The sequence below is a fragment of the Drosophila suzukii genome, chromosome 3 (genome assembly GCF_043229965.1).
Source record: "Drosophila suzukii chromosome 3, CBGP_Dsuzu_IsoJpt1.0, whole genome shotgun sequence".
Lineage (NCBI taxonomy): Eukaryota > Metazoa > Arthropoda > Insecta > Diptera > Drosophilidae > Drosophila > Drosophila suzukii.
Window position 1 is genome coordinate 87,850,702 of NC_092082.1, and position 25,221 is coordinate 87,875,922.

Below are 25,221 nucleotides of genomic sequence, written 5' to 3' on the forward strand. Positions count from 1 at the left end.
ATCCAAACAAAAAGCCTCAAATGGTACATTTTTAGGCAGCTGCTCGCCAAGCAAAAAAAAAAAAAAAGAAAAACAAAAAATAAAATTAAAATACAACCAAACAAAATGCTAGTTTTTTCCACAAAAATTTTCTCACGTAACAAGTACACCAGCCAGACAAGGAGCGGGAAAAACTTTTTCAGAAAACTGAAAAGTCCGACAAGACCCAGGCCAAGTAATTTACTTCAACACTGGAAAAAACGTACTTCTTATATGGGAATTAATTTCGATCTTATAATGGGATTAATATATAAGAAATATTACTTTATCTTACCAGGTCTACAAAGTATTTGTCTATAGAGACGGTATTAATAAAATATCACATCTCTTAGAAAATTTCAACCGACTATACCAAGTCAAGAAGTTAATTTAAGTCTTTTATAAGGATAATATTATAATTATATTATCATATAAGTCGAAGAAATCTTTTGCTTTTTTCAACACTTTTATAAAGATAATATTTTTAGATAAAACTTTGATTTTCTCTTTAATATTTTTTAATAAATGTGAAGAAAGTGTGGAAATACTCGTTTTTCCCAGTGCCAAACAACTTGTTGTTGGCCAATTTTTTGGCGTCTGCGCAATCCATAAGAGGGCATTAAAGCCGCTGCTGCTGTTGGCCGATTCTAAATATCAGGCAAGGCGATTGCAAGTAGCCAGCAGAAACTACAGCCTTGGCTAATGGCCAGTCAACGGCAACTGACATGGGCGATATCGGCCGGCTCTGTTTCAGTTGGCCCAAAGCCGAGCTTTTAGTGGCTCGGTGGCTCAGTGGCTCCGTTGGCCTTTCCCTGCATGTGTGCCTGCAATTTGGCGGTATGACTAAGCCCTGCCCGCTTATCTTGGCCAAGAATTTGACTCTTGCTCTTTCCAACTGCCCAGCTCAAGCCCAAAAATATTTTAGTGGAAAATTTTCACACGAAATTCAACAAATGCCCGTTAATTGCTTGACAAAATAAACCTTTTCGCGAATAAAACGTCGAATGAGTGCCGTCGATAAAGAAGCGAGTAAATAGCCGACAAGAATTGGCATTGGCCGGCCAAATTATCATTTTGCACAATCACCTCGATCACTTCGGTGTCAGACACTTGTCTGTTAAGGGTGTCACCGCCAAACACCCATGGGGAATTCATATATCTTTGTACTCGACGATCTATCGCAAACACACAATCGGAGTTGGGTGAGAAGTAACAAATTACAAGAATCCACAAAGTTGGGGGAATTTGTCGGGTTTCTTTAGGCCAACACAAAGCCAGTTCGCAGCTAGATCTTGATTTTAGATTGTAATAACACATGTATCGCTTGATTGGCTGCTAAATATTATTTTAACATCTTTATGGTAGTTTTTGGTGGTTTTACATTCAACTGTTTTGTTTACACACTCCATTTTTATGCTATGAACTTGACTCTTTTTTTATCTAGATGTTACTCGATTTTTCCACTTCTCACCCAGTTATTTTGGTATATTTATTGGCATGGAGTGTACTATTAGTGGGTATAGGAAATTACTAATAATTGCCATACATTATCTAGACATAAGTTTATTGTTTATTACCAAACACATTGTTGTCGAAAATTTTCCTAATCACAGTTAATGGCCACATAAAAATAAACAGCAAACTGAGCAATAAAAAATCGAACAAGGGTTATTCTGATAATCATTCACTGCCATGACCAAATGCCAAACAAATTAATTCCGCTAATATGTGTACAATAATAATATTTACCTGCGTGAGGTAACTCTAAATGTTATGTGCAAGAATTCCACACCCAATTTCTCATTTATTCACAAACATGTCAAGCACATCACCATAGCTAGAAAACAATAATAGTAATGATGTTAGCCCTTCAGCCAGACATGAAGTCATCTTCAGGTTCCCGAAACAATTTGCCAACGTCGCCATAACTTTGCCATTTGATCGCAAATTGTAAAGCGATTCCTTCTCTCTAATTGTGGATAGATGTTGTTTACCCAGCTGACCATTCCGAACCCTTCTTTATAGCGAACCTCCGCACCCTCGATTGTAGATATTTGCCAATCTGCGGGCGATTAATTTTCACTTTCCGCTTATTGAGGATAACCAGCCCAACCTGTCCCGTGTAATCGTTAACTTTTTAATGGATTCTGTTAGAATAATAAATTCGATTTAATCAATTCCCTCTTTTTTTACTTTGTGCCAGTGGCTTTACCTGTTCGACTTGTTGTTGCGCCGTTCAATAGGTATTAGGTATTATTAATCGATGATGCACACGCGAATCGCTCTTTTCATCCAGTAATTACGCTTAATTTTGTTAATTTAATTTTGGCAGCCATCAAATGTGTGCTTATTTTGCAGCATTATCTAGTTTAAATTTGCTTTTCGATTTTTGTTTCGATTTCGTTGCTTAGCATCGAGGTGATAAATAAAGCCGAAATCGTGTCCGATCGTTCTTGAGCCTTTTATTTATGGCATCCATCATTAGACGTCGTCATGATTTGAATGAATAAATAGACGGGCCCGATCGGGATGTGGCTCTCTCTGAATAATAAGGAGTTTGGCCAGAGTGACCGGCTTACTAAGCTTCAAATACCAGTTCCGTGTTTGGAAATACTCAAAGTTTGTTTGCCAAAGCATTGCTTAACCATCAGCGGATTATCAGAGGAAACCAAAAATATATATATGTATTCACATATGATTTTTCGTTGCCCCAGAGAAACGCTTTCTCACACACACAGTCGGTCTATAAGTCCGGCATAAGCCGATAATTGTAATTCCTTGGCCAACTTTTACCGCCGCCAGCTCTCTGGATACTCTCATGATAAGATTGAAAAGTTTAATTAAAAACAGCAAATGAAGCCAGCAACAAAGCCAGCATAAAATCAAATCAAACTTCAATATAAGCTTGAAAGTCACATAATCACCACTGAAATTCAGTCAAATGTCAAGCGGTCAGATCGAAGTGGGTTCCAAAACCGTGGGGATTGTAATGGAGGTATTTCAAGAGGTCTTTAAGCTTATTTACTAATTGGCGGCGATCAAAACTTTATTGATAGCTAAGTAAACTGGATAATATCTAAAAAAAATTAATTATCTAAATTATAGATCTTGTAATATTATTTCGGAAACCAATATTACAATACCAGCTGTTCTTTTTTCTAAACTCTATTTTTTCTATATTTCGACATTTTCAAGGTAATATCGATATGTAATCCCATCTTAAAAATATTTTACTTAATCCTAGCTTTTTAACCATTGGTAATTTATTAGTAATTAGTAAAACTCCCATTGGCCGGGCAATAACTTAGAGAATGTTTGGTTTTTTTCGTATAGCAGGTGGTCTTGCAAGCTGCAGCGATTGCCAAACTGAATTGTTGCAATTTTTGCAATGGAGGAGGAAACTTTGAAATGTTGGATGGTGTAGTATGCTGCATGCGATTGTTATTTTTGCAGCCAAAGTTGCAGTTGTGTAAACGCATACAAAACACACATTAGGCACCGTTTTGCATGTTTAGCATGTTTTGCATTTTGTTATTGCTCAATTAACCCGCTTAGACGGCATTTTTCTGGCCGCTAATAAATTTGCGAGCCTATGTTGTGGAGTGCACTTAAAGGTTTATTGGGGGGAGGGGTGCCTACTGATGACAAACACTTTACATGGGTTTTTTAGAGCCCAGACATCTTGGCACGCCCACAAATGTCCCATTGTATCGTGACTGGCGACAAATGTTTGGCAATAAGCCGACGTCGAAGTCGGCAAATTTATATGGGAACTCCTGCGTATTTCCCTCTGTTTGCCAGATAACAACGCTCCACAAAAAAAAAACATCGACAATAATTAGCAAAAATATCAGAAGAGCTTAACTTTCACCCCGAAGACACACACAATAAATGCCTCGGGCCACTTTAATTAAATAATTTTCATGCATAAATATTGGCCCAGTCTTAGGCAGATAATTCTTTTTAAGCTCCATTGTTTGTCTACCTAAAAGGTTTTTGTTTTGTATACTGCCAAGCAAATATGCATAAATTATAGTTGAGAATTGAGAGAAAAAAAGACATTGGGAGTGCACTTTGGAATTTTTAATAAAGTTTTCGACTTGATTTCATTGAACAAAAGAGCGAAAATAAAATCCAAAATGTAAACGAAATGATGTCAAGGCATTCACTTTCAAAAACAGCAAGAAATTTTAATAAAACACAAAAAATAAAGAGGAGAATTACGCAGGCATAAAAGATATATAATTTGTAAAACAAAAACCTGCTGCGGCTACTTCAACTCAATTAGCCCAACAAAAAAATAAACCAGCAGCAGTCGCACTACATATTGTGTTGGTTAAACTTTTGAGCCCCCTTTAAAGTCGGGGCCCCTCTGAACCCCCGTCTATAGACCCCATTAAACCGAAACATACTCTCGTAAATCTTGTGAACTTCTGATGTCCGCCACTAAAACATATATATATTATTTTTTCGACGCAGTATCATTTTTCTCCAACTTTTTGTTCTTTCTGCACACTTTTTTACGGCTTACTTTACTTTATTATCTGTCTATAAACCAAATTAAAGCAAATTGTGGGGGTTCTTACACTATTAATTGCCTCCTAAGATGTTTGAGCTTTAATACCAGATTCATGAGAATTTTTCTTTATCGCCAGTGAGTGGACCCAAAAAAAAGTAAAAGAAAAGGCAAGCAAAAGTCAATGTCATTTGTTCCTTTGTTTCACTGATGAGATGAGAACTGAATTTTAAATTTGTTTTCAAAATGAGTTGGCGACGGAAGGTTATGGAGCTGGATATGTAATCCGAACCGATGGACATGTATGATTGTATTGTGCGAATACAAAGTTCTTAGAAAATCATTAGTAAGCCCGTATATTTTATGATAAATTCAAGGCACATAATATCTGTAGGAAATAAATATTCATTTCTAAGCTAATTAGCATTTGAATGTTCAGGAATGGAAAATAAAGGTAAAAGTAATTATAATATTATATTATGATAATATTTACATTAACTTTATTTTATAATTTCTAATAATATTGTAATAGATCTAAAAAAGATCTTATAAGAATAAGAAGATTGCATATCTTCACTCTTGATTTCCAAGCTATCTTTATTTTTCCATTTACCTGCAAGAATGTCAGTTTTTTCTCGGCCATCTGTCTAACTGAATTATAACAATATCGATGCTGGCTCAAAGCCGGTCTTGACTCCTTCTGAGGTGTGTGTTGCCAATCAATTATCGGCAATACAATTCTATACAAATTTATGCCATACACTATGGTTTATTCATTTGTTCAATTAAATGCATTCCAATGCGTTCGCACGTACAGAGACGTCAGAAAGGCTTCCTTCAACTCACTCTCTATATGAGTGACTCCTCCGAATTTCCCCCGATCTCCTCGATTTTTCGCATTTTGGTAGGCGACAACCGCACATGACACACATGCCCAAAAAATACAAATAAAAATAAAAATATCCGACGATAACGAATTGCGAAACTGTTTAATTTAGTTGCGAGTCAATTTTTTTCGTATTTATTTTGAGACATTCTTGGGTGCTCGAGCCAAGACTCCAAGCCTGAGATCTTGGCGGCGAATTCTGAATTTACGATTTATTTAACCTGACATTGGCGGGGGGAATAGAGGAAGAGGGGGTCTTCAGAGGGGGCTTGGAGAACCACACACAGAGGACCATGGCTAAATTGATATTTATGTGCGAGTGGGGCCCACACTAAGTAAACATTAGAATCAACTTTTCAAACTTGCAGTTGACACAGTTTATGCTAGACAAGCCGCCAACAACCAGCAATCGGTGCACCTGAGCCCCCGAGCAAAGGTATTCAATTAAAGTGGAACCTCTTGAAATGGAACCAAGGTGCAGAAAAATTCAGCCATGATAGAAGTAAGACTTATAATACTTTAACTTAAAAAAAATGGTAGAAAGGTTGCCCATTTTCAAATTAAGTTTAGAGATTAACAGAATATATATATATACTTATCCATTCTGATAGAAGTTACAACAAGTTACAAGTATAAATTAGAAATATTACCATTTTGATAAATTAAGTCTTCTGGTTACAATAACTTCAGCTAAATGATGTTTGAAAGTGTTACTTGCATCTTCATAACCATATCCAAAGAAACATTTTACAAAAGGTAAATCAAGTTGTTAAGATGTTAAATCCATCTTAGTGAGGCTTGACTGTTTCCCGCAGCAGGCCCTCGTCTTTGAGCTCTTAACAATAATAAATTGCATTTTCTGTTCAACTCCGCGGCCTGGCCTATTGAGAACTTTCAAGTGTTTGGTCTCTAAACAAATAACTTTGATGTTGTTTCTGTGGCTTTTGCATTTTAAGCAGCCTGGGAAACACTGATCCCCGTTCTGGTTTTTGGAACATGAAGGCAAATTTAGCTGTTAACAACCAAAAAACCAAAAAAAAAACAGAACTCGAATGCTTAAAAATAAATTTTGATAAATGACTGGGCAGTTTCTCTCCCAGACATTGTCTTCCATTCAGACTGGACAAAAGAACTCGACACAAAATGTCCGAAAACAGAAATAGAAATATCAAATAAATAAATTAAAAGCGTTTACCTAATTATACGATACGATGATCAATCAAAAGACCCACAGATGTTGTTGCCAAGGGAAGTGTGTTGTATTAAGTAAAAGTTTTTATTTTTTAATAATGATGGCAGCAAATTACAATGTCACTTTCATGTCATTAAGTATTTATTGAGCCAACACAAAAAGTTCTTCTTGGCCGCTAATATCGCATAACTTATAGAGGAAGTGGTTAAATTTCTCCCTCATCAAAAGACTTCCCCCCGAAGGTCTGCCAACCGCTCCTGGTTTCGTATCCGTAGTTGAATGATATTAACATTTTGCACACCAAACTGAAACTGTCCACATGGCAACACTTCCTCATTACGCTTTTTGCATTATTTTTTTATCGCTCTTTTTTTTCGTATTTTTTTCTTATATGTAGGATTTTTGTTGTATTTAATTTTCGTATTTCATTTAATGTGAGTTGTTGGGTTTGTAGGGTGTTTAAAATGCGCGCTCACGCACAATACGAAACCCGAACAATTATGGACAAAGGGGAAAGACCATTCAAAAGTGGGCGAAGAAGCATAAATGATAATGGGTGGGGCAGGGCAGGGCAGGGCCGGTACAAAACAATAATTTAGTTTTTTTTCTTCTTAAATATACTTTGCTGTTTACCTTTTCTTACAAATTCAGCGCGCTTTCTTTACAAGGCGTGGAGAAAACGAGTGGCGATGATGGAGTTGGCCATGTCATTGCCCCAAGGGATCGCTTCAGATGGTAGGGGGTGTATACTCGTATTGCTTGGCAAAAATGCTAGCGAAGACTACTGGGCTTTCTCACATTCGTTGGGTTGACATTTGCATTAACATATACGAAAAAGCATTAAGGGGCGTCCGAGTCGAAGACAGGGAAAAAGTGAAAGCCAGCTATTTTATCGACTCCCCAAAGACACCTGCAAACAGCCAAGGTCATTGGATAGACAGATGAAAAAAAAGCGTCTAATGATATAGCCATTGTGAGGCTGGGCCCCATAGTTTGCTCTGTTATAATACCCATATCGTATTGGGCATTTGATATTGGTTATATGCCATAGCCACTTCCTATGAATTCGCTGCGCCTGGCAATTGCTTGCCACTTGGCCGTAAATTACCATAAATTCCATTCCGCAGAACAGCTTAATATATTTATATTTCTAAATCACGAGCACGACTGTCTGCAGCTCTATATATATAGAGTGGGCCATTAAAATCAGAACCGCAAAATGGCAAAATAACGAACGCGATTAGATAACCGGCAGTTAGCTAAGGCAGTCCGACGCGATTAGACCCATTCTCGAAGGCGATGATGGATCTCGGAGGTTACCTGGTTTTCTGGGGACTTTAATCGCCGATCGGCCAGGCACTACGTGAGTGATTAACTCTGAAAATTGGGTTTAGTTCTATCGACTTGTAGAGGTGTTTGCCCAACTTTATTGTGTTTTAATTAGGCTTCTCAACGCGATTAAATGTATAAATAGCCAGGTAACCGAACGGAAAACTGGCTTTGTCGCCCCATAATTGCGACGTCTAAGTGCTTTTCAGGCATTTAATACACCGTACTTAATGACTCTTGATAGTTGCATCTTTAACTGGCTTTTTAGCAAACAATTCGCTATCTAAATAATGGGAAAATGTTAAATGCACAAAGGCAGAGGGCCGTGTGGCATTTTCCAGCTAACATGGGGCAAAAAAAAAACAGAAACAGAAATAGTAATTATAATACCGCAAACATTTGCATATTGTAAGCTCTGCGATACAGAAAGGAAAAAACATTTTACAGCTGCTGCCGAGTGTTAATCATGGGGTAATTTATTAGTCAGTTGACACTTTTTGGCCGCAGTTGCGGAAAATTACACTCGAAATCGGGTGTGAATTGGTGGCAACGTTGGGAGTGCGAATTTTTGAGCCCGATGATGGGTGAAAGTGTGGTTTTAGTGTCCAATTTTAAGACCCCTAAAACCCATTCATAAATGCTATAATAAGAAGTGTGTTTATTTCGAAGCATAAAACAAAGAATTTCAAAACATTTATGGTTGATATATGATTAAAACTTAAAGAATTTGCAAACACTTATAAACAGCAGAGAAATGCAACATTTCCTTGAAATATTATGTGTCATTTTGAATAAACATGCAAAAACGCAAAGAGAACTTTGGAGATAACTAATAATTGAATCATTGCAGTATTTTGTATATTTTTGATTAAAAATTATCTTGTTTATGGCCCCATACTTATTACAAAACACAATGTGCCAGCGGAAACTAATGTTTTAATGCAGTAATTTTCCCGTGTTGTTTTGTTTTTAAGCCAGTGAGTGTGTTCCCAATTTTCCCTAATGTGATTCCCAAAAGGAATTACTGAGCATTTACATTTTTAACAGGCCAATTTCAGCCTTTTTTCGCACTTTTTATTTGATAAATGCTAATTATATTAATTGAAGTTTCTTTCTAACTTGCAGATCTTCTGTAACATGCTCTTAACCAAAGGTTATTGATTGGTTACATCGGGAAGTTCAGTCAAAATGGCAGACAGCAACACCAAATCCCCAATGGAGCACACTTCCGAGGGTTGTGATGAGGTTGACTTTATAGTGGCCACACACAACAATAACAACGATTATGAGGATTTAAGTGCAGTGAGTCAGGCGGTGATGAACACCAAAGGAGCAGCAGTGGAGTCAACAACATCCGCAACAGCAACAACCGCAGCAACAGCCGCAACAGCAACACCAAACAACGAACCAAACAGCAACACCCTGAAAAAGGCCAAGGAGCGTCGCACCCTCTTCCATTTTGGCAGCAGCAGCAGCAAGAAGCTGAGCCAGAGCAAGTCACAGGATAGCCAGGATGCGTCCAGCAAGGATGGCAACCAGGCCACATCCCCGCCAGCTGCCCTGCCGCCGGTGCCCATTGGCACACCGCCGCGACAACACAAGTTCGTGAAGAGCAACAGCCTGGCCAGGCTGCTGGGCAACACCTACAATGCCAAGAAGTTCGAGAAGCAGGAGCAGAAGCGTCTGGCCAGCTCCGAGGGCGGCAAGTTCAACACGTACAGCGGGAGGCGTGGTCGCGGCGGTCCCTATCTGGAGCGCTTCAAGCGCGTGTCCAAGGAGGACGGCGATGTGGCCGGCGAGGATGACTGCGTGAGGGTCACCAATGTCATCACCCTCACGACGGACTCGCGGGACCTGCAGTACGGCAGCCGGCAGGAGCATGTGGGTCGCACTGGAGGTCACGACCAGCAGCACGATCAGCTCAGCTCCAAGGCCATTCGCACGCTTACCCGGAGTCTGGGCAAGCTCTGGCGACGCACCCACAGCGTGGATATCAGCACTCCGGACCCGGAGTTCAAGGTGTCCTATCTGGGAAATGTCCTAACCGGCTGGGCCAAGGGTGAGTAGGTGTGAAATCCCAAAAAGAAACCATACTAATCTTATACTATTTTAGCAGGTGAGGGCTGTGTGGAGAAGCAGCTGAACACCTTGTGGCGCAACTACACCCAGCACTCTAAACCGGATGTGATCATGCGACTGAAGGTCTGTGCCTCGGGTTTGAAGGCCACCACCCGGCAGCACGGGCTCACGGAGTACTGGGCCCACAGGATCACCTACTGCTGCGCACCGAAGAACTATCCGCGGGTCTTCTGCTGGATCTATCGCCACGAGGGCAGGAAGCTGAAGCACGAGCTGCGTTGCCATGCGGTGCTCTGCAGCAAGGAAAAGATCGCCCAGGACATTTGCGATACCCTGAGGGTGAGTTGGGGCCACTAATTTTAAGCGTAAAAGAATGGAGAGTGCGTATGTGTTGTGTATCTTGAGTAACTGGGCTTCCATATAAAGCTATTTATAAATGTTCAGATTAAATTCAAGGGGTTCCGTATTTCAAGTCAAGCACGGGAATAACCATGACAATCACTTTATTTTTATCAAGGGATTTTTTGTAGATATTATGTACCAGTGTATTGTACAATCTTTTAAGAGCTTGTCAAAATTAAAGTATTTATAGCTTACTGTGTATTTTTTTTGTTGTTCTTAGGATCAGCTTTTCGGAGGAGAAATTTCTTGAATGTTCTTAAATCCTTAATTTTATTTAAACCATTTCTAATCTATAATCTTTCCTTTATTCCCTAGGAAAACCTGGAGAGCGCTTTGCGTGAATTTAAGCGCGAGAAAATTCTGAAGCAAAACGCTCGCCTGAGTTTGGCCAACGCCGTCTACGACAACCCGAGCTTGCCGCGCCGCAAGATCATGCTGAGTGTGGGCGGCAACAACTACCGACCGCCGCTGGAGCGCTCCAAGTCGGCTCCCAAGCTGATGGCCATTGAGGAGGCCATTGGCGAGGAGGAGGGCGACGAGATCGAGGACACCAATGAGCCAGAGATGATGCCCTGCTGTCAGAAGGACTCCCTCTATCCGGCCATGACTTTGGGCAGGCGCCGTTGTCGTCGTGGCCACTCAATCCGGAGAACGGGCAAGATCCAGTCCTTCTCGCCCTGCTGCAGCTCGCACATGGCGCAGAAGGAGCTGCCCCAGGAGGAGGTGGCCGCTGTGAGCAGTCCCGCTAACGATGGCTCCGATTCGGATGACTTTGAGAAGCTGTTGAAGTTTGACACAACCCTGAGCAACGAGTTGTTGCCGTACTTCGACATGCAGCTGCACAAGAACAGCAGCCAGAGCATGGTGAGCCTCAGCGATCTGAAGGAGGAGGAGGGCGAGCCCCTGAGCCTGCTGCCCACGATCAACAGCGACCCGAGTGCGGATCCGGAGGCGGACTACAATGCCGAGGATCATGAAGTGTCCGCCCCGCGTCGCAGTGGCGTGTGCAGTGACGGCGAGGAGGACTTCCTGGACGATGCGGACGACCACTACTTCCGGCATGCGGCCATGCTGACCATGCTGCACCGCAGCTCAATGAGGAAGATGAGGGCTGGAGATCAAGGGAGCTTGAAGTACCGCCACCAGGCGCAGTCATCGATCTCCTCCAATGCGTCGAGCTCGACGACGGCCAGCACTTCGGCTGCAGCGGGCGTAGGATCCAACCAGCAGGGCCTGGCCAGTCCGGACAGCGACGAGGGATCGATATCAAGCGGCTGCGAGACGGCCAGCACAGTCACCAATGCCAACCACGAGGAATTCAACGGCAAGCGGGACAGCGATCCCGGCCAGCTGGAGCAGTCGCCGGACTTGGAGCTGCAGCAGGAGCAGGTGCTGGAGCAGATGATGATCTACCAAAGACTGGAGCAGCAGCTGCGGAACAACAGCGGCGATGCCACCAACTACAGCAGCTCCAGCAGCATCACGCTGAAGCGCAACAATTCCGGCAGTGATGAACTGGAACTGGACAAGCAGGAGAGGACTGACCATCCGGCCGAAGACTCCGACAGCGACGAGAGCGGCTATGTGGAGTTCCAGGAGAAGGAGCGACCTGGTCAGCAGCCGCTTATCAGCGAGGCCAGCGTAACTCTGGCCAAGATTGCGACGGTTAAGCCACAGATTCCCCCAAAGCCGGCTCCACGACGCTCGCTCAGCCTCAATGTGGCCACCGGCACCTCATCCGCTGGCAAGGCTCCGGGCACCGCCGTCTGAGGAAATGCTTTAATCACAACGGAAACCCGTCTACAAATTGTTATTTCTGCACACCCGTCAGCAAACAAAGCAAACACAAAGTGCAAGAAATTGAAACCCTAGTTGTAGGTTAGCCATTAGCACTTAGTCGATAAGTCATTTGTTGTTGGTTCATCAAGAGGAAGACCTAACGATATTCCCATCCATTTCCCATCCCATCATCGATATGTGCCCCCTATTCCAAAAATAATGAATTTATATTGTACGCCCCTGTAAATAAACTAGATGCCCTAAGCACTGCATGTACTATATATATCTACACGATTGTAATTGATGAACTGTATCTTACGTACCAATATAAATTATTATCTGAATGATATATGGCTGTACGGAGAAAGATTATGAACAAAATTGGTTAAATATTTAAAAACATTTCCAAGATCCTGTAAACTAGTGTCTAGACCAATTTTGTAGTGGTTTTTCTTCGTGACCTTTTTGTTTCACATATTTTTTTGCCATACCAATCCCCTTTGGAGACAGACATTCTTGTTCGGTTAAAGAAACCAGTTTCTCAATTTTAATTTCATTCCAAACTTGAGGCAGTTACATTGAACATTTAGCAGATCTACTGGCAGATTGTGCTGCTGCTGGGCAGCAAGTTTTGTTGACGCAACAAGTAGCAAACCGTGCCGCGGAAATCGCGCAGCGAATGGTCCTGCAGCTGCTGATCGAAGACCTGTTGCATGTGGAAATAGAAATACGAATACGTAGTATGAGAAAACCAGTTAAATGCATTCGATTACGGCTGCGATCGATCGATCGCGGGAACTTACGCCATTGTAAACGATGGTGGGAATGAAGCTCGGGCTGTACTGTTTGGTCACCAGCTCCGCCTGCAGCTGCAGCTTGGTGCCCGTCTCGCTGGACAGGCAGTGGACCACATCGGTGAGCAGGCCCGTCTCATTGGCACACTGCGGATGGGATGTGCAAGATATTATAGGTACCCATCAGTTAGTTGGACAAACACCATACCTCATCGATGCGGGAGTAGTCCGGAGCCAGCATCTGGCAGACCACGAACTTCACCTGGGCCGCCTGGTTTCCGGTGCTGTTGATGACGCAACTCTGGAGGCGATTTCCCTTGCACTCGGCCGGTCCGTGCTGGCAGTGGAAGATGGCTCCATTCCGTTCCGACTGGGATTTGCCGAAGGGCACCAGCAGAATATCAATGTAGTCCTGGAACTCCTCGTAAACGGGACCCAGCTGATGCATGAAGTTCCGGCTGTCCGGACACAAGGACTCATAGAGCAGCGTTACGTGAAGCTGGAAGAAACCAAAGTAACTTGGAATATCAAAAGAATAAATAGTCAGCTTTAATTGGAAATAATAAGCCGATTAGAATCAGATTAAAATTAAGTTCTGTTCGTTATGGATCTCATAAGAAAATGCATTATTAATTTTTGCATACTATATGTGTAGATTCAAGTTGAAAAGAAATTTACATAATAAAAGTTCTGAGTTCCGCTTAAATGTTAAACTTTAAAACAAGTTGAAACCTTTTAATTAAAGGCAATGTCTTTATAAATGTCAGTTCTGTTATAAACTGTAAGTATTATAATTGCTTTTGAAGATGAGATAAATCAAACCTTGTTCGACTGACGTTTTTCCCGGGGTTCTTCCTCAAGTTCAGCCCAGCCAAAAGCCAGGATCAGGAGTAAAAGGCTTAAAGCAGTAGCCAACTTCAACATCTTTTTTAGATGGTATTTTGTGCTTTAGGTACTTAAATCGATTGGCCTTCAATGAGGTGCGAGAATGAAGGGGCTTTCCGTTGGCTTGCCTTCGCGAATGCCAAGCCCAAGTTTATGCGACCGTCGGATTCGATTTTAGTTCAACAACTGAGCGCCGTTTTGTCACATTCGGTGCTTAATTTCGGCCAGCACCGCACTGAAAAGGGGAGAGCTGTTTTACCACCTCTCTTCGGCGTTCTCACAGGTAAGCCGGTTTCTTGATTCAGCTTATTTGGAAAAAAAAACCGCCTAATTCACGGATCCACATATAAAAATTCACACCGTAAGCTAACTACAAATATTAGGGACCATGATCAATGTTGACTTATTTCGAAGGTTAATAAACTGTACATCATTTTTGGGTTACAAGATCTTACCTGTTTCATATTCAATTTGAGCCGTTCTTTAATTTCGCCGCATAATTGTTCAATAATCGAATGATATACATAAATCTGCCATATTACAAAGGTCAAGAAAATACTTAAAAATATATTCACACTTATTCTGTTCATGATTTTAATAAATATGGCAACTTGCAACTGAATTATCCGCTTACATTTTAATTAAATTTCACGGTACCGTTAAAAATGCAATGTTATGGTCTACTCGATTCTATTAACATAATATGGAGTAATTTTGGTCATTATTTTTTAAGGAAACAGCAGCAAAAACTATTTGTTAGTCATTTAAGGTTTTTAATTCAACTAGACAAGCTAGCATTTTTTTTTTAGAGTTAAAGCCCGCTCAGTTTGAATTTAAACGATAAACGACTGTTATCGATAGCTGGTATTTTAAAAAACAGTGACTTAGTGAAACGATTTCACAGCTAGTAATATATTCGAAATTGTTTAGGGTCAATGTGGCAGTATTGCTAGGAGCAACAAGCAATCATCCCCGCGAGGATTTAGTTCAACAAAAAATTCAAAATTAAAGGAAAAGCATTATTTTTCCCTGGAAAAGGTACATATATTTATAATAGGTAAAAAACAAATGTATTTAAAACATTTTTGTTATTACCTGGTCACTGGAAGTCACGTTAAAATCGACCATCCCTACTAAGCCGTAGACAAACAAGAAAGTAAACAAAAGATTTAATCGTCTCTTACGTTTACTACAAATATAAGCCGGTCCTAAATTGCGATTAAATTATGGAGGACTTGTGCCGAATATGTGGGGGCCACTCCACAACGTTGGTGAGCATTTTCGACGATGAGGGCCAACAGGGTCTCGAAGGAGAGGTGGAACCCCATCTTGCCGAGATGGTCAGGAGTTGTGCCGACGTTCAGCTAGATCCTGACGATTCCCTGCCCCAAAAGATTTGCATTGCCTGTGTCCACGACGCAAGAACTGCCTACGGATTCAAGCGGAGATGCGAAGAAAGCTACAGGAAGTTCTACTTGGCGTTAAGCAATCAGCAGTTCATCAAGGAGGAACCCAACGAGGACTATCTGGTTATTGAGGACCTGTTTGACGGGGATCTGAATGTGAAGGAGGAGTTCATCGACGAAACTCCCGAGGACCCACCTTTCCAAGAAGAGCCACCTAAAATTGCTACCAAAAAGAGCGAACCACAACCAAAAGTCACTACTAGAGCAATCAGACAGCCAAAAGCTAGAAAGAAACTGTCTATCAAGTGCGAGCTCTGCATCAAGGAGTTCACCCACCAAAGAAACCTCTTGGAACACATGAAGTAAGTACACAGAGTCAAGGATTTACCTGATACTCATTCATGTCCTATAACCCACAGGATTCACAGCAATTCCCACGTATGCAAAGACTGCGGAGAGCGTTTCCTGTTCAAAAGCGATCTGGACAAGCACCTGTGCTACCACACCAGCGAGTCCACCGTAGAATGTCCCGTTTGCCTGAAGGTCTTTTCGAACACCCAAAATCTGGATAAGCACAAATGCGCGGAGATAGAAGAACGGCCCTTCCAGTGCCCCCACTGCCCGCAAACCTTCAGCCAGGATCAACAACTCAAGGCTCACCTGTTGCTCCATCCTGATCCCAGCCTGAGCGAAGGGCCCCATAGATGCTCATACTGCCAGACGGCTTTCTTCAATAAGTCCGCCCTCAAGGTGCACATCCACGCCCATATGGGCGAGCGGCCATACTCCTGCTCCTACTGCGCGTCCAACTTCCGTTCCAGGCAGGCTCTCATGGTGCACACTCGGACGCACACGGGCGAGAAGCCCTACAAATGTCCACATTGCCCCAAAACCTATTCGGACATCAGCAACATGGCTAAGCACCGGCGACGCCACACAGACGAACGGCCCTACAAGTGCTCTATCTGCCCACAGGACTTCCGGGAGAAGCACCACCTAAAACGCCACTTCCTGGGCAAGCATCGAGACGACGAACAGCCACTGGAGTTGGAGTGATACTTCTAAGACATAAGCATTTATGGCGGTTCAATCGAATACGCAAGTTATGTTTCAGTTTTTTACGTTTAATTAAAAATGGCTTTGAGACTTATTATTATCGGCATTCGTATGCGTATGCGCGCTTCTAAAACTGGATTTCTAAAAAGCAAAAAAAAAATCACTTTAAAATGATTCCAAAAGGCGAACCCAAACCGGTTTCCATTCAAAACGAAAATCGTTATAGATACGATTGCAGCGTTGCCATTCGTATGCGTTTCGGCCACGTGGCACCTTCGTCTTCATAAACAAACAAGAGATATCAACCCCTAAAACGCCCGAAAAGAGCATTCGAAATAAAACAACAAGTTGTATGTTTATAAATTATAAGTCTTACAAATTGTAATTGTGGTTTCCGTTTGCTTAGAACATCAAAGCAGCAACCAATATACAAAAAATACCGAATATTTTTCGACGCAATTTTTCCTAAACGTCCTTACAATTCGTCGTGTTCGCTTTGATCTTTGTCTTGCTTAGATTCATCCTTCTCCTCATCGTCATCATCCTCGTCCTCGTCATCCTTGTCGGAAGACTTTTTCGCCTCCTCCTCGTCCTTCTTGCGCTGCACCTCATCCTGGGCCTCCTTCATCTTCTTCTCACCGGCCTGGGTGGCCTTGACCTCGCCAGCAATCTTGGCGGCCAGCTCCACGTCGTCCGTGATGAGGACGTTGTCGAAAATGGTGCCGGACTTGACCTGCCAGAGATCGAAGCCCAGGGTGCAGATCTCCTTGCGCAGATACAGCTTATCGTCGGCCACATACTCCGGGTTGGCGATCTCGGGATGCTCCCAGGCGCCCTTGTAGTTGGGGTTGTCCAGCTGCTTGGGCTGCCACTCACCCTTGAACTCGGGGTTGTCGATCATCGGTGGCTCCCACTCGCCGTCCATCTCATCGTCCCAATCCTCGGGCTTGGTGGCATCGGGATCGGGGATGTGCTCTGGCTTGTCCCAGTCCTCGGGCTTCTTGTCATCGGGATCGGGAATGGTGGCCTATGGAGGGCAATGGGGATACGTTGTTGTTTAATAACAATGATTTGAACCGGTTTTCGGATTTGGTTGCCGAAGCCGGCAAGGGAAGGGGTAGGGGGGAGGGGGGGAGTGAACCTTACCTTATCGTCCCAGTCCTCGGGCTTGGTGGCCGAGGGGTCCTTGATCTTCTTGGGGGCCAGGAAGTCCCAGTCGTCCTCCAAGTTGCCGGACTCCACCTTCTCGTTGTCGATGAGCACCTCGTAGGTGTTGTCGGGACGCACAATCAGCGTGTAGAAATGGGTGTACACGTCATCTTTGCAGCGGATGTCTTTGCTGATCAAGTGGTTCTTGCCATTGTAGCTGAAGATCACGTGGACCTTCTTGGTGCCGGGACCGCAGATGTCCGGGCCGAACATGATCTCGTACGGCGACTCGCCGTGCATGTCGGTCTGGTCCAGGGAGCAGTCGAACAGCTTCACATAGCCGCCGCCGCAGTCGATGTTCTGCTCGTGCTTCACGGAGAACTGCACCACGAGGGGCTTGCCCTCGTTGGAGAAGCCATCGAATTTGCGGCTGGCCGCGTAGAATCGGGCATCCTGCGAGGTTTGAATGCCTGGATGGGAGGAGAGGAAACATGGATGATGATTCCCAGTGATTGGTGGTTGGGTTGGGGGTGGGGAGGAAAAGTGTGTATACTGTTACTATAGCTACTCGAAAACGAAAACGGAATCGAAAAACGTACACGTAGTGGTTTTTTCTCTACACAAGCACAAGCGCACATATGTAGATAACGCGGCGATGAAAAAATAAAAATGGCAGAACGTCGACGACGGAACGGAATGGAAGATTTGGAAAAAAGAAAGACGGAACGACGGAAAGAAAGGGAGTGACACATACCTTTGTCGACCTCGGCGTCGTTGTAGAAGGTGCCGGGGGTGAGGACGAATTTTCCGAACTCCTTGCCAGGATGCTTGCTGTAGATCCACGTATCCTCCCAGTTTTCTGCGGAAGAGGCGGCGGTTTTTTTTGTTGGTTTTCTCGGTTCTCTTTTTTCTCACACTGGAGACCACCACATGGGGGCCGTGATTTACTTACCATTATCGAAGTTCTCCTTTAGGTAGACTTCGGCACTAATAATGCCGACCGTCGCCAGCAACACAACAACTGATTTGCACCACATCATGTGAACGATCCCGCACTACTTTCTGGACTGACTCTTCCAACTCCGATGGATGGTGGTCCGAACTCGGTTAAAGTTAAATGCCAAATGCCGGCAAGAAAAGTGCTATTTATTTATTGCATCTGAATCGAGCGTGTCGGAGCGGGACGGCCAATGGCTGCGATTTGCTGGAACAATTTGATTGGTCCACGTTCCGTTGCCTTCTGTCAGGGGTGATTTCGATACGAATCGAATGCTGCCCTGAAGTTGAGCTGGAATTAGAAACACTAAAGTGACCGTTAGCCATCTAAAAATGTATTTTATCAAATTGATTACCTGTTAAGTTCTTTGTACAATTGTAATAAACGAACAGTTATAGTTGCTTTTAAAATATCACATCATATTTTGAAGTTACTGTGTATTTCGTTGTAGACGAATCTGGAACTGGAACCACTCGGTTCCAAGACATGCACCACCATGTAAAATGCCCATCGGTGACATTATCTCATGAAAAACATGGGGTTCTCGATTCCTACATTTAATCAATTGTTAAAACTTTCACAGATGTTGTGCCAACTTGCAGAATTTTTAGTTTTCTTAAGCAGTCAGTTTTTTTAATTCCGAAAATCCATAATCAAACCACTTCTATTCTACATAGGTTTGAGTATTGGAAACCAGAGATGTTCAAAAGTATTTTTTAGATAACAGTGGTATTTTTTAGATAACGCTGGTATATTTCGATCTGCGGCGACTCAGCACTAGGCAAACCAGGCAGTACGATGCCGCTGCTTGAATTCTTTAAAATCCTCAGGCGCCAAATCGTCTAGAATATGCTTTGTTTTATTTTTTTAATGTATGTTTGTTTTAGTAATTTCCGTTAAATTAACTTTACTTTGTGGCAACTTGGTCGTAACAACATGGATACATGGTTAAATATGGTTCGTATCGCGATACAAAATTTAGCATACATGTTATATATCCAACCGCTGATCAAAAAGGACTTGATTCGCTATTCTTTGGCAGACGATTAAGTTTTCTAGACCAATTTATTAATTATTATGCTTTTTTAGCCTTACTAAACTGCCAATTTCTTATTCGAAAAACCAACAACCAAAACCACTTATCTTCTACGAAGGTTTGGTGAGAAGGGCGGGAGTAGGAATTCCTTCCATACTTATAATTTTTCTTGAAAGGGTTTGGAAATCTGTTTTTGTGGGAAAAAAGGGGGTTTTTGGAGATAAGTCTTATTTTCCCTGCGAGAGTTTGGGGAGCCTACATAACGAACTTGTCAAATCGTCTTCGTAATGAAAAATGAACAATCCGCAAATATAACAAAATTATTTTGGAATTAAAAATTTTATATTCCGAAGACGATTTTCTTGTCCATTTGCATTCTACGGCTTACCATGACTTATTTGACTTATATTATTATCACAAATCCAAAAACAAGGTTTTGGGAGACTTGTCAAAATTGGTCTTATGTAAAAGTGTACCAGAACACAATTATTTTAACGATTATTCAATAATGAGAATTGGCCAGAAAATAATAACGTTTCCGAACTCAATTAAAACCGGTGCAAGTAAAAGAAGAGCCAGCTAAGAAATAACTGGTCTGCATAGTTGGCTTGACTTATTTGACTTATATTATTATCACAAATCCAAAAACAAGGTTTTGGGAGACTTGTCAAAATTGGTCTTTTGTAAAAGTGTACCAGAACACAATTATTTTAACGATTATTCAATAATGAGAATTGGCCAGAAAAAGTGGTACATTTTAACTTCTCCTCCACATCCCCACCACTATTCCTATCCCTATCAAAATCGTCTTCCCCCGCCAGAAAGAAAAAGAAAAAAACACCGTGTGAATGTGTGTTGCCAGTTCGCACGTATAAGTGCAAAAAATCGGGAGTAATGAAGGTAATAACATAATGTAAAGTAACGTAACAAATATAACGTTTCCGAACTCAATTAAAACCGGTACAAGTAGAGGAAGAGCCAGCTAAGAAATAACTGGTCTGCATAGTTGGCTTACTTACTTGTTTTGCCTCGCCGATAACGAGTCCCTGGAAATGGTCAGCGAGGCATGCAAGTGTCTGATATTACAAAGAATGGATGACATCATGACAAACAAAAAAGGAGCGGAAGGACGACAAAAAAAAAGAGTACTACCAGTAGATGGAAATCCGGTACGATCTCTGTCGCCTTGCACCTTGCAGAAGGGCATGGCTCTACAGGAAGGTATTTGGTATCCTGTCCTCGTGGATTTTATTCTTCATCATTAGTTCATTAAGATCCCGAACGAGAGCAAATCGAAAATAGTTTCACAATTCAACAGTGTGTTGCCAGTTCGCACGTATAAGTGCAAAAAATCGGAAGTAATTAAGGTAATGAAGGTAATAACGTAACGTAACGTAACGTAACAAATAATAACGTTTCCGAACTCAATTAAAACCGGTACAAGACGATGAAAAGCCAGTTGAGAAAAAACTGGTCTGCATTTTTGGCTTAGTTAAAAGCCTCCTGTTTTGCTTTTCCGATAACGAGTCACCGGAAATGCTTAGCGAGGCCAGCAAGTGTCTGATATTACAAAAATGGATAACATTTTTAATAGCTTAGAAAACAGAGACGTTACAATCCCATGCCAAACAAAAAAGGAGCGAAAGGACGGTAACTAAAAAAGAGTACAACCAGTAGATGGAAATCCGGTACGATCTCTGTCGCCTTGCACCTTGCGGAAGGGCACGTGCTCTACAGGCTGGTATTCGGTATCCTGTCCTCGTGATTTTATTCTTCATCATTAGTTCATTAAGATCCCGAACGAGAGCAAATCGAAAATAGTTTCACAATTCAACAGTGTGTTGCCAGTTCGCACGTATAAGTGCAAAAAATCGGGAGTAATTAAGGTAATGAAGGTAATAACGTAACGTAACGTAAAGTAACAAATAATAACGTTTCCGAACTCAATTAAAACCGGTACAAATAAAGGAAGAGCCAGCTAAGAAATAACTGGTCTGCATAGTTGGCTTACTTAAAAGCCTCTTGTTTTGCCTCGCCAATAACGATTCCCTGGAAATGGTCAGTGAGGCATGCAAGTGTCTGATATTACAAAGAATGGATGACATCATGACAAACAAAAAAGGAGCGGAAGGACGACAAAAAAAAAGAGTACTACCAGTAGATGGAAATCCGGTACGATCTCTGTCGCCTTGCACCTTGCGGAAGGGCACGTGCTCTACAGGATGGTATTCGGTATCCTGTCCTCGTGGATTTTGTTCTTCATCATTAGTTCATTAAGATCCCGAACGAGAGCAAATCGAAAATAGTTTCACAATTCAACAGTGTGTTGCCAGTTCGCACGTATAAGTGCAAAAAATCGGGAGTAATGCAGGTACCGAAGGTAATAACGTAATGTAAGGTAACGTAACAAATAATAACGTTTCCGAACTCAATTAAAACCGGTACAAGTAGGTAAAGTACAAGTACAAGTACAGTAAAGGAAGAGCCAGCTAATAAATAACTGGTCTGCATATTTGGCTTACTTAAAAGCCTCTTGTTTTGCCTCGCCGATAACGAGTCCCTGGAAATGGTCAGCGAGGCATGCAAGTGTCTGATATTACAAAAAATGGATAACATTTTTAATAGCTTAGAAAACAGAGACGTTACAATCCCATGCCAAACAAAAAAGGAGCGAAAGGACGGTAATTAAAAAAGAGTACAACCAGTAGATGGAAATCCGGTACGATCTATGTCGCCTTGCACCTTGCGGAAGGGCACGTGCTCTACAGGCTGGTATTCGGTATCCTGTCCTCGTGGATTTTATTCTGTACAAAAACAATTATTTTTTCATTATTAGTTCATTAAGATCCCGAACGAGGACCTAATCAAAAATAGTTTCACAATTCAACAGTGCTCAAATTCAGTAGGCCTAATAAAAGAACTTGGACTGGATAAGACTCAACCTGCGACTGAAAGCGAAGCCCGGGGCTTTTGCTGTCGCCTAGTGCGGAGCTGCCCACGATAGACCAAAATAATGTGAGTAAGCGATTATTATCGAAAAATATCCCTGAATAAACCCAACTAGTCAATGCTTTTATTCAGTATTTTTTAAGAGTTTTCGATGGCCTCGACTATTAGATACCCGTTACTCAGCTAATGGGAGTGCGAGAGGGAAACAAACTTGCGCTGCGCAGGAAGCTCAAGAATCTGTATGCCAAATACAAAAATTTTAGCTCTTATAGTTTCACAATGTTCATACGGACAGACGGACATGGCTAGATCGACTCGGCTAGTGATACTGATCAAGAATATATATACTTTATGGGACGGAAACACTTCCTTCTACCTGTTACATAAACAGAATCGCCGGAATGCAATTTTTCCTAGTAAAAATCGGTAAATCGGAATTTCAGCTTTTCACCGTCTACCCTTCGGCCTCCCAATAACTACTATAATAAGAATGGTCCCATAATACGGTGGGTGTCAAAATAAAAGTGGCTTGAAAATTTTAATTTTAATTCTCGTGATGGTTACCTACAAAAAAATAATCGTACAAGAACAAGTTGACGTTAGACTTGTATATTAGAGGGATTTAAAAGTGTTTAAAATTAATAAAAACTTACTTCATAACATAAAATCAAAATTTAAAACGAGTATTAATCTCTTCGAAATTAGCATTGCATTGGATTAAAAAAGATTTTTATATATGCGATACTTACAAATATTTTTCTACCTTTTCGAAACGTTAAAAAACTATTGTTATATCGACCATAGCTGTATCTTTCTTCATTTAACTTAGAAACTTTCTTTTTAAACTGCTAAACAACTTACATAAATTTATTAAATTAAATTTATTTCTTAGTAAAAATAATTAATGACTCAATATTAATTTGTTTCTTATCTTTTGATGATGTGTTATAAGTAGGTTCTGGGCACTAAAGAAATTCAAAATAAAACAATTCAATTATAAACGGTTTGGTATTTATACTAAAATAACTACTCTAAGGTATTTTTTAAGACCTAGCTTTGTGGAAGATATGGTACGTTCGTTTGAAACCCACGTGTAGATTGTTGAGCCAATCTTATCAAATGCCGCATTAAACAAATGGATTCGCTAAATAACGGATGGTTCAGCGAGCTTCAGGCTGATCTGTGGCCTGGCCAGTCCTTCTCCCTGAAGGTCAAGGAGGTAATCCACAAGGAAAAGTCCAAGTTCCAGGACATCCAGATTGTTGAAACGTGAGTTCCAAATAAATAAATAAACAAATACTTGATTAGATTTAGATAAAAGCATTTGTTTACATTCTTAACTGCTCAGTGGAGACTTGAGTTTTTTTATTATTCGTCTTATGTTATAGAATTCACTATATCAAGAACGTTCAGTATTATTAAAAGTTTGAAAAGTAGATAGTTAAAACTGTAATCCCAGTTGTGTTTATCCCAAATAAGGAAGCCAAAATTTTCCATTGAGTACACAAATACAAGCCGCCGAGGCAGCATTTTCGACCCTTTCGAAATGTGTGTTTATTCTTGATCGCCAGAGCCTTATCGCTGTGGTCATCTAAGGCCAAAAACGAAAGAAAAAAACTGATAGCGAGTTAGTTCTCAGACTTGAATTCTTCCAGTCGAACATTGGGGGGTACACTTTGCCGCTGAAAAAATCAATAATTGTTAATTCTCTTTCAGCGAAACCTATGGACGATGCTTGATTTTAGATGGAATCATCCAGTGCACGGCCAGGGACGAGTTCTCTTACCAGGAAATGATATCCTTCCTGCCGCTCTGCGCCCATCCCAATCCCAAGAAGGTCCTCATCGTGGGCGGCGGTGATGGCGGCGTGGCTCGCGAAGTGGTGAAGCATCCGTTGGTCGAGGAAGTGCATCAGGTGGAAATCGACGACCGCGTTGTCGAGCTGTCCAAGCAATATCTACCGGAAATGGCCTGCGGACTCGAGAACAAGAAATTAAAGCTCACTATCGGCGACGGCTTTGACTACATGAAGAAGCACAAGAACGAATTTGATGTTATCATCACCGACAGCTCGGATCCAATCGGTCCGGCCGTGAGCTTGTTCCAGGAGAGCTACTACGAGCTCATGAAGCACGCCCTGAAAGACGATGGCATTGTGTGCTCCCAGGGCGGTAGCTTCTGGCTGGACCTGGACTATATCAAGAAGACAATGAAGGGCTGCAAGGAGCATTTCGCCAAAGTGGCCTATGCCGTCACCTCCGTTCCATCCTATCCATGCGGCCACATTGGCTTCGTCATGGGATCTCTGAACAAAAATCAGGAATTTGCCACTCCCAAACTTGGAAAGTCTGAAATCGATGCCATAGACCTGAAGTACTATTCTTCTGAGGTCCATACGGCTGCCTTTGCCCTGCCGCGCTGGGTGCAAAAGCATTTTTACGAATGACCAAGTTGTCAAAAAATGTATCTGTTTGTTAAAAATAAATATGACAATAACACAAATTTTTTTTACTTATTAGCATTTGGTAAACCTTTCACAATTCCCAAAGTGTGTGCAGTCATAAATATAATGGTGTCGTAAGTTGCCAATTACCCGGTCTTATCTATTGATGAACGACATTTTAGAAAAACTCCTATCTACTAAGTGAGATCTATCTGAAAAATATAAACTAGTAAATAACGAAAAATAATATAACGATTTTATTGGCTCTACCCAAATATAGCTTACCAGCTCCATTCCGAGTTATA

At 41.8% G+C, this 25,221-nt stretch overlaps 5 protein-coding genes and 1 long non-coding RNA gene across 9 annotated transcripts in view; 3 read left to right on the forward strand and 3 right to left on the reverse strand.

Annotated features, from left to right (window-relative positions):
* The window catches only part of LOC108017504 (uncharacterized), a 35,233-nt gene extending 22,688 nt beyond the window's left edge, over positions 1-12,545 (forward strand). For 2 of the 3 annotated variants that reach the window (XM_036818249.3, XM_065865484.2), the window contains 3 exons: positions 9,067-10,000; positions 10,055-10,359; positions 10,738-12,545. In XM_036818249.3, the coding sequence (XP_036674144.3) occupies positions 9,130-10,000; positions 10,055-10,359; positions 10,738-12,192 (2,631 nt within the window). In that variant the 5' untranslated portion in view covers positions 9,067-9,129 and the 3' untranslated portion in view covers positions 12,193-12,545. The remainder of the gene's footprint in view (positions 1-9,066; positions 10,001-10,054; positions 10,360-10,737) is intronic. The other variant, XM_065865485.2, reaches the window with a different exon arrangement.
* Positions 1,803-2,430, reverse strand: LOC136117023 (uncharacterized). Its single transcript, XR_010654197.2, has 2 exons — positions 2,231-2,430; positions 1,803-2,165 (listed from the first exon to the last, which is right to left on the reverse strand). It is a non-coding gene; the product is annotated as an uncharacterized lncRNA (long non-coding RNA).
* A 169-nt stretch (positions 12,546-12,714) lies between the features above and the next one.
* Positions 12,715-14,485, reverse strand: LOC108017466 (gamma-interferon-inducible lysosomal thiol reductase). Of its 2 annotated transcripts, none has more exons than XM_065865490.2 (4): positions 14,336-14,485; positions 13,204-13,494; positions 13,005-13,142; positions 12,715-12,907 (listed from the first exon to the last, which is right to left on the reverse strand). In XM_065865490.2, exons 1-4 carry the CDS (start codon positions 14,468-14,470, stop codon positions 12,797-12,799), a joined length of 675 nt encoding a protein of 224 aa, XP_065721562.2. In that variant the 5' UTR covers positions 14,471-14,485; the 3' UTR covers positions 12,715-12,796. The 2 variants fall into 2 exon arrangements, with proteins under 2 accessions (XP_065721562.2, XP_016939992.4); XM_017084503.4 differs by lacking the exon at positions 14,336-14,485 and adding an exon at positions 13,818-14,079.
* A 506-nt stretch (positions 14,486-14,991) lies between these two features.
* Positions 14,992-16,439, forward strand: LOC118877899 (zinc finger protein OZF). The gene is made up of 2 exons (XM_065865489.2): positions 14,992-15,648; positions 15,706-16,439. Exons 1-2 carry the CDS (start codon positions 15,107-15,109, stop codon positions 16,340-16,342), a joined length of 1,179 nt encoding a protein of 392 aa, XP_065721561.2. The 5' UTR covers positions 14,992-15,106; the 3' UTR covers positions 16,343-16,439.
* A 251-nt stretch (positions 16,440-16,690) lies between these two features.
* Positions 16,691-18,702, reverse strand: Calr (calreticulin). The gene is made up of 4 exons (XM_017084534.4): positions 18,444-18,702; positions 18,246-18,350; positions 17,489-17,961; positions 16,691-17,369 (listed from the first exon to the last, which is right to left on the reverse strand). The coding sequence occupies exons 1-4, from the start codon at positions 18,529-18,531 to the stop codon at positions 16,818-16,820; spliced, it is 1,218 nt and encodes a 405-aa protein (XP_016940023.1). The 5' UTR covers positions 18,532-18,702; the 3' UTR covers positions 16,691-16,817.
* A 4,835-nt stretch (positions 18,703-23,537) lies between these two features.
* On the forward strand, positions 23,538-24,975 carry SpdS (Spermidine Synthase). The gene is made up of 2 exons (XM_017084535.4): positions 23,538-23,742; positions 24,190-24,975. The coding sequence occupies exons 1-2, from the start codon at positions 23,609-23,611 to the stop codon at positions 24,917-24,919; spliced, it is 864 nt and encodes a 287-aa protein (XP_016940024.2). The 5' UTR covers positions 23,538-23,608; the 3' UTR covers positions 24,920-24,975.
* The last annotated feature ends 246 nt before the right edge of the window (positions 24,976-25,221 follow it).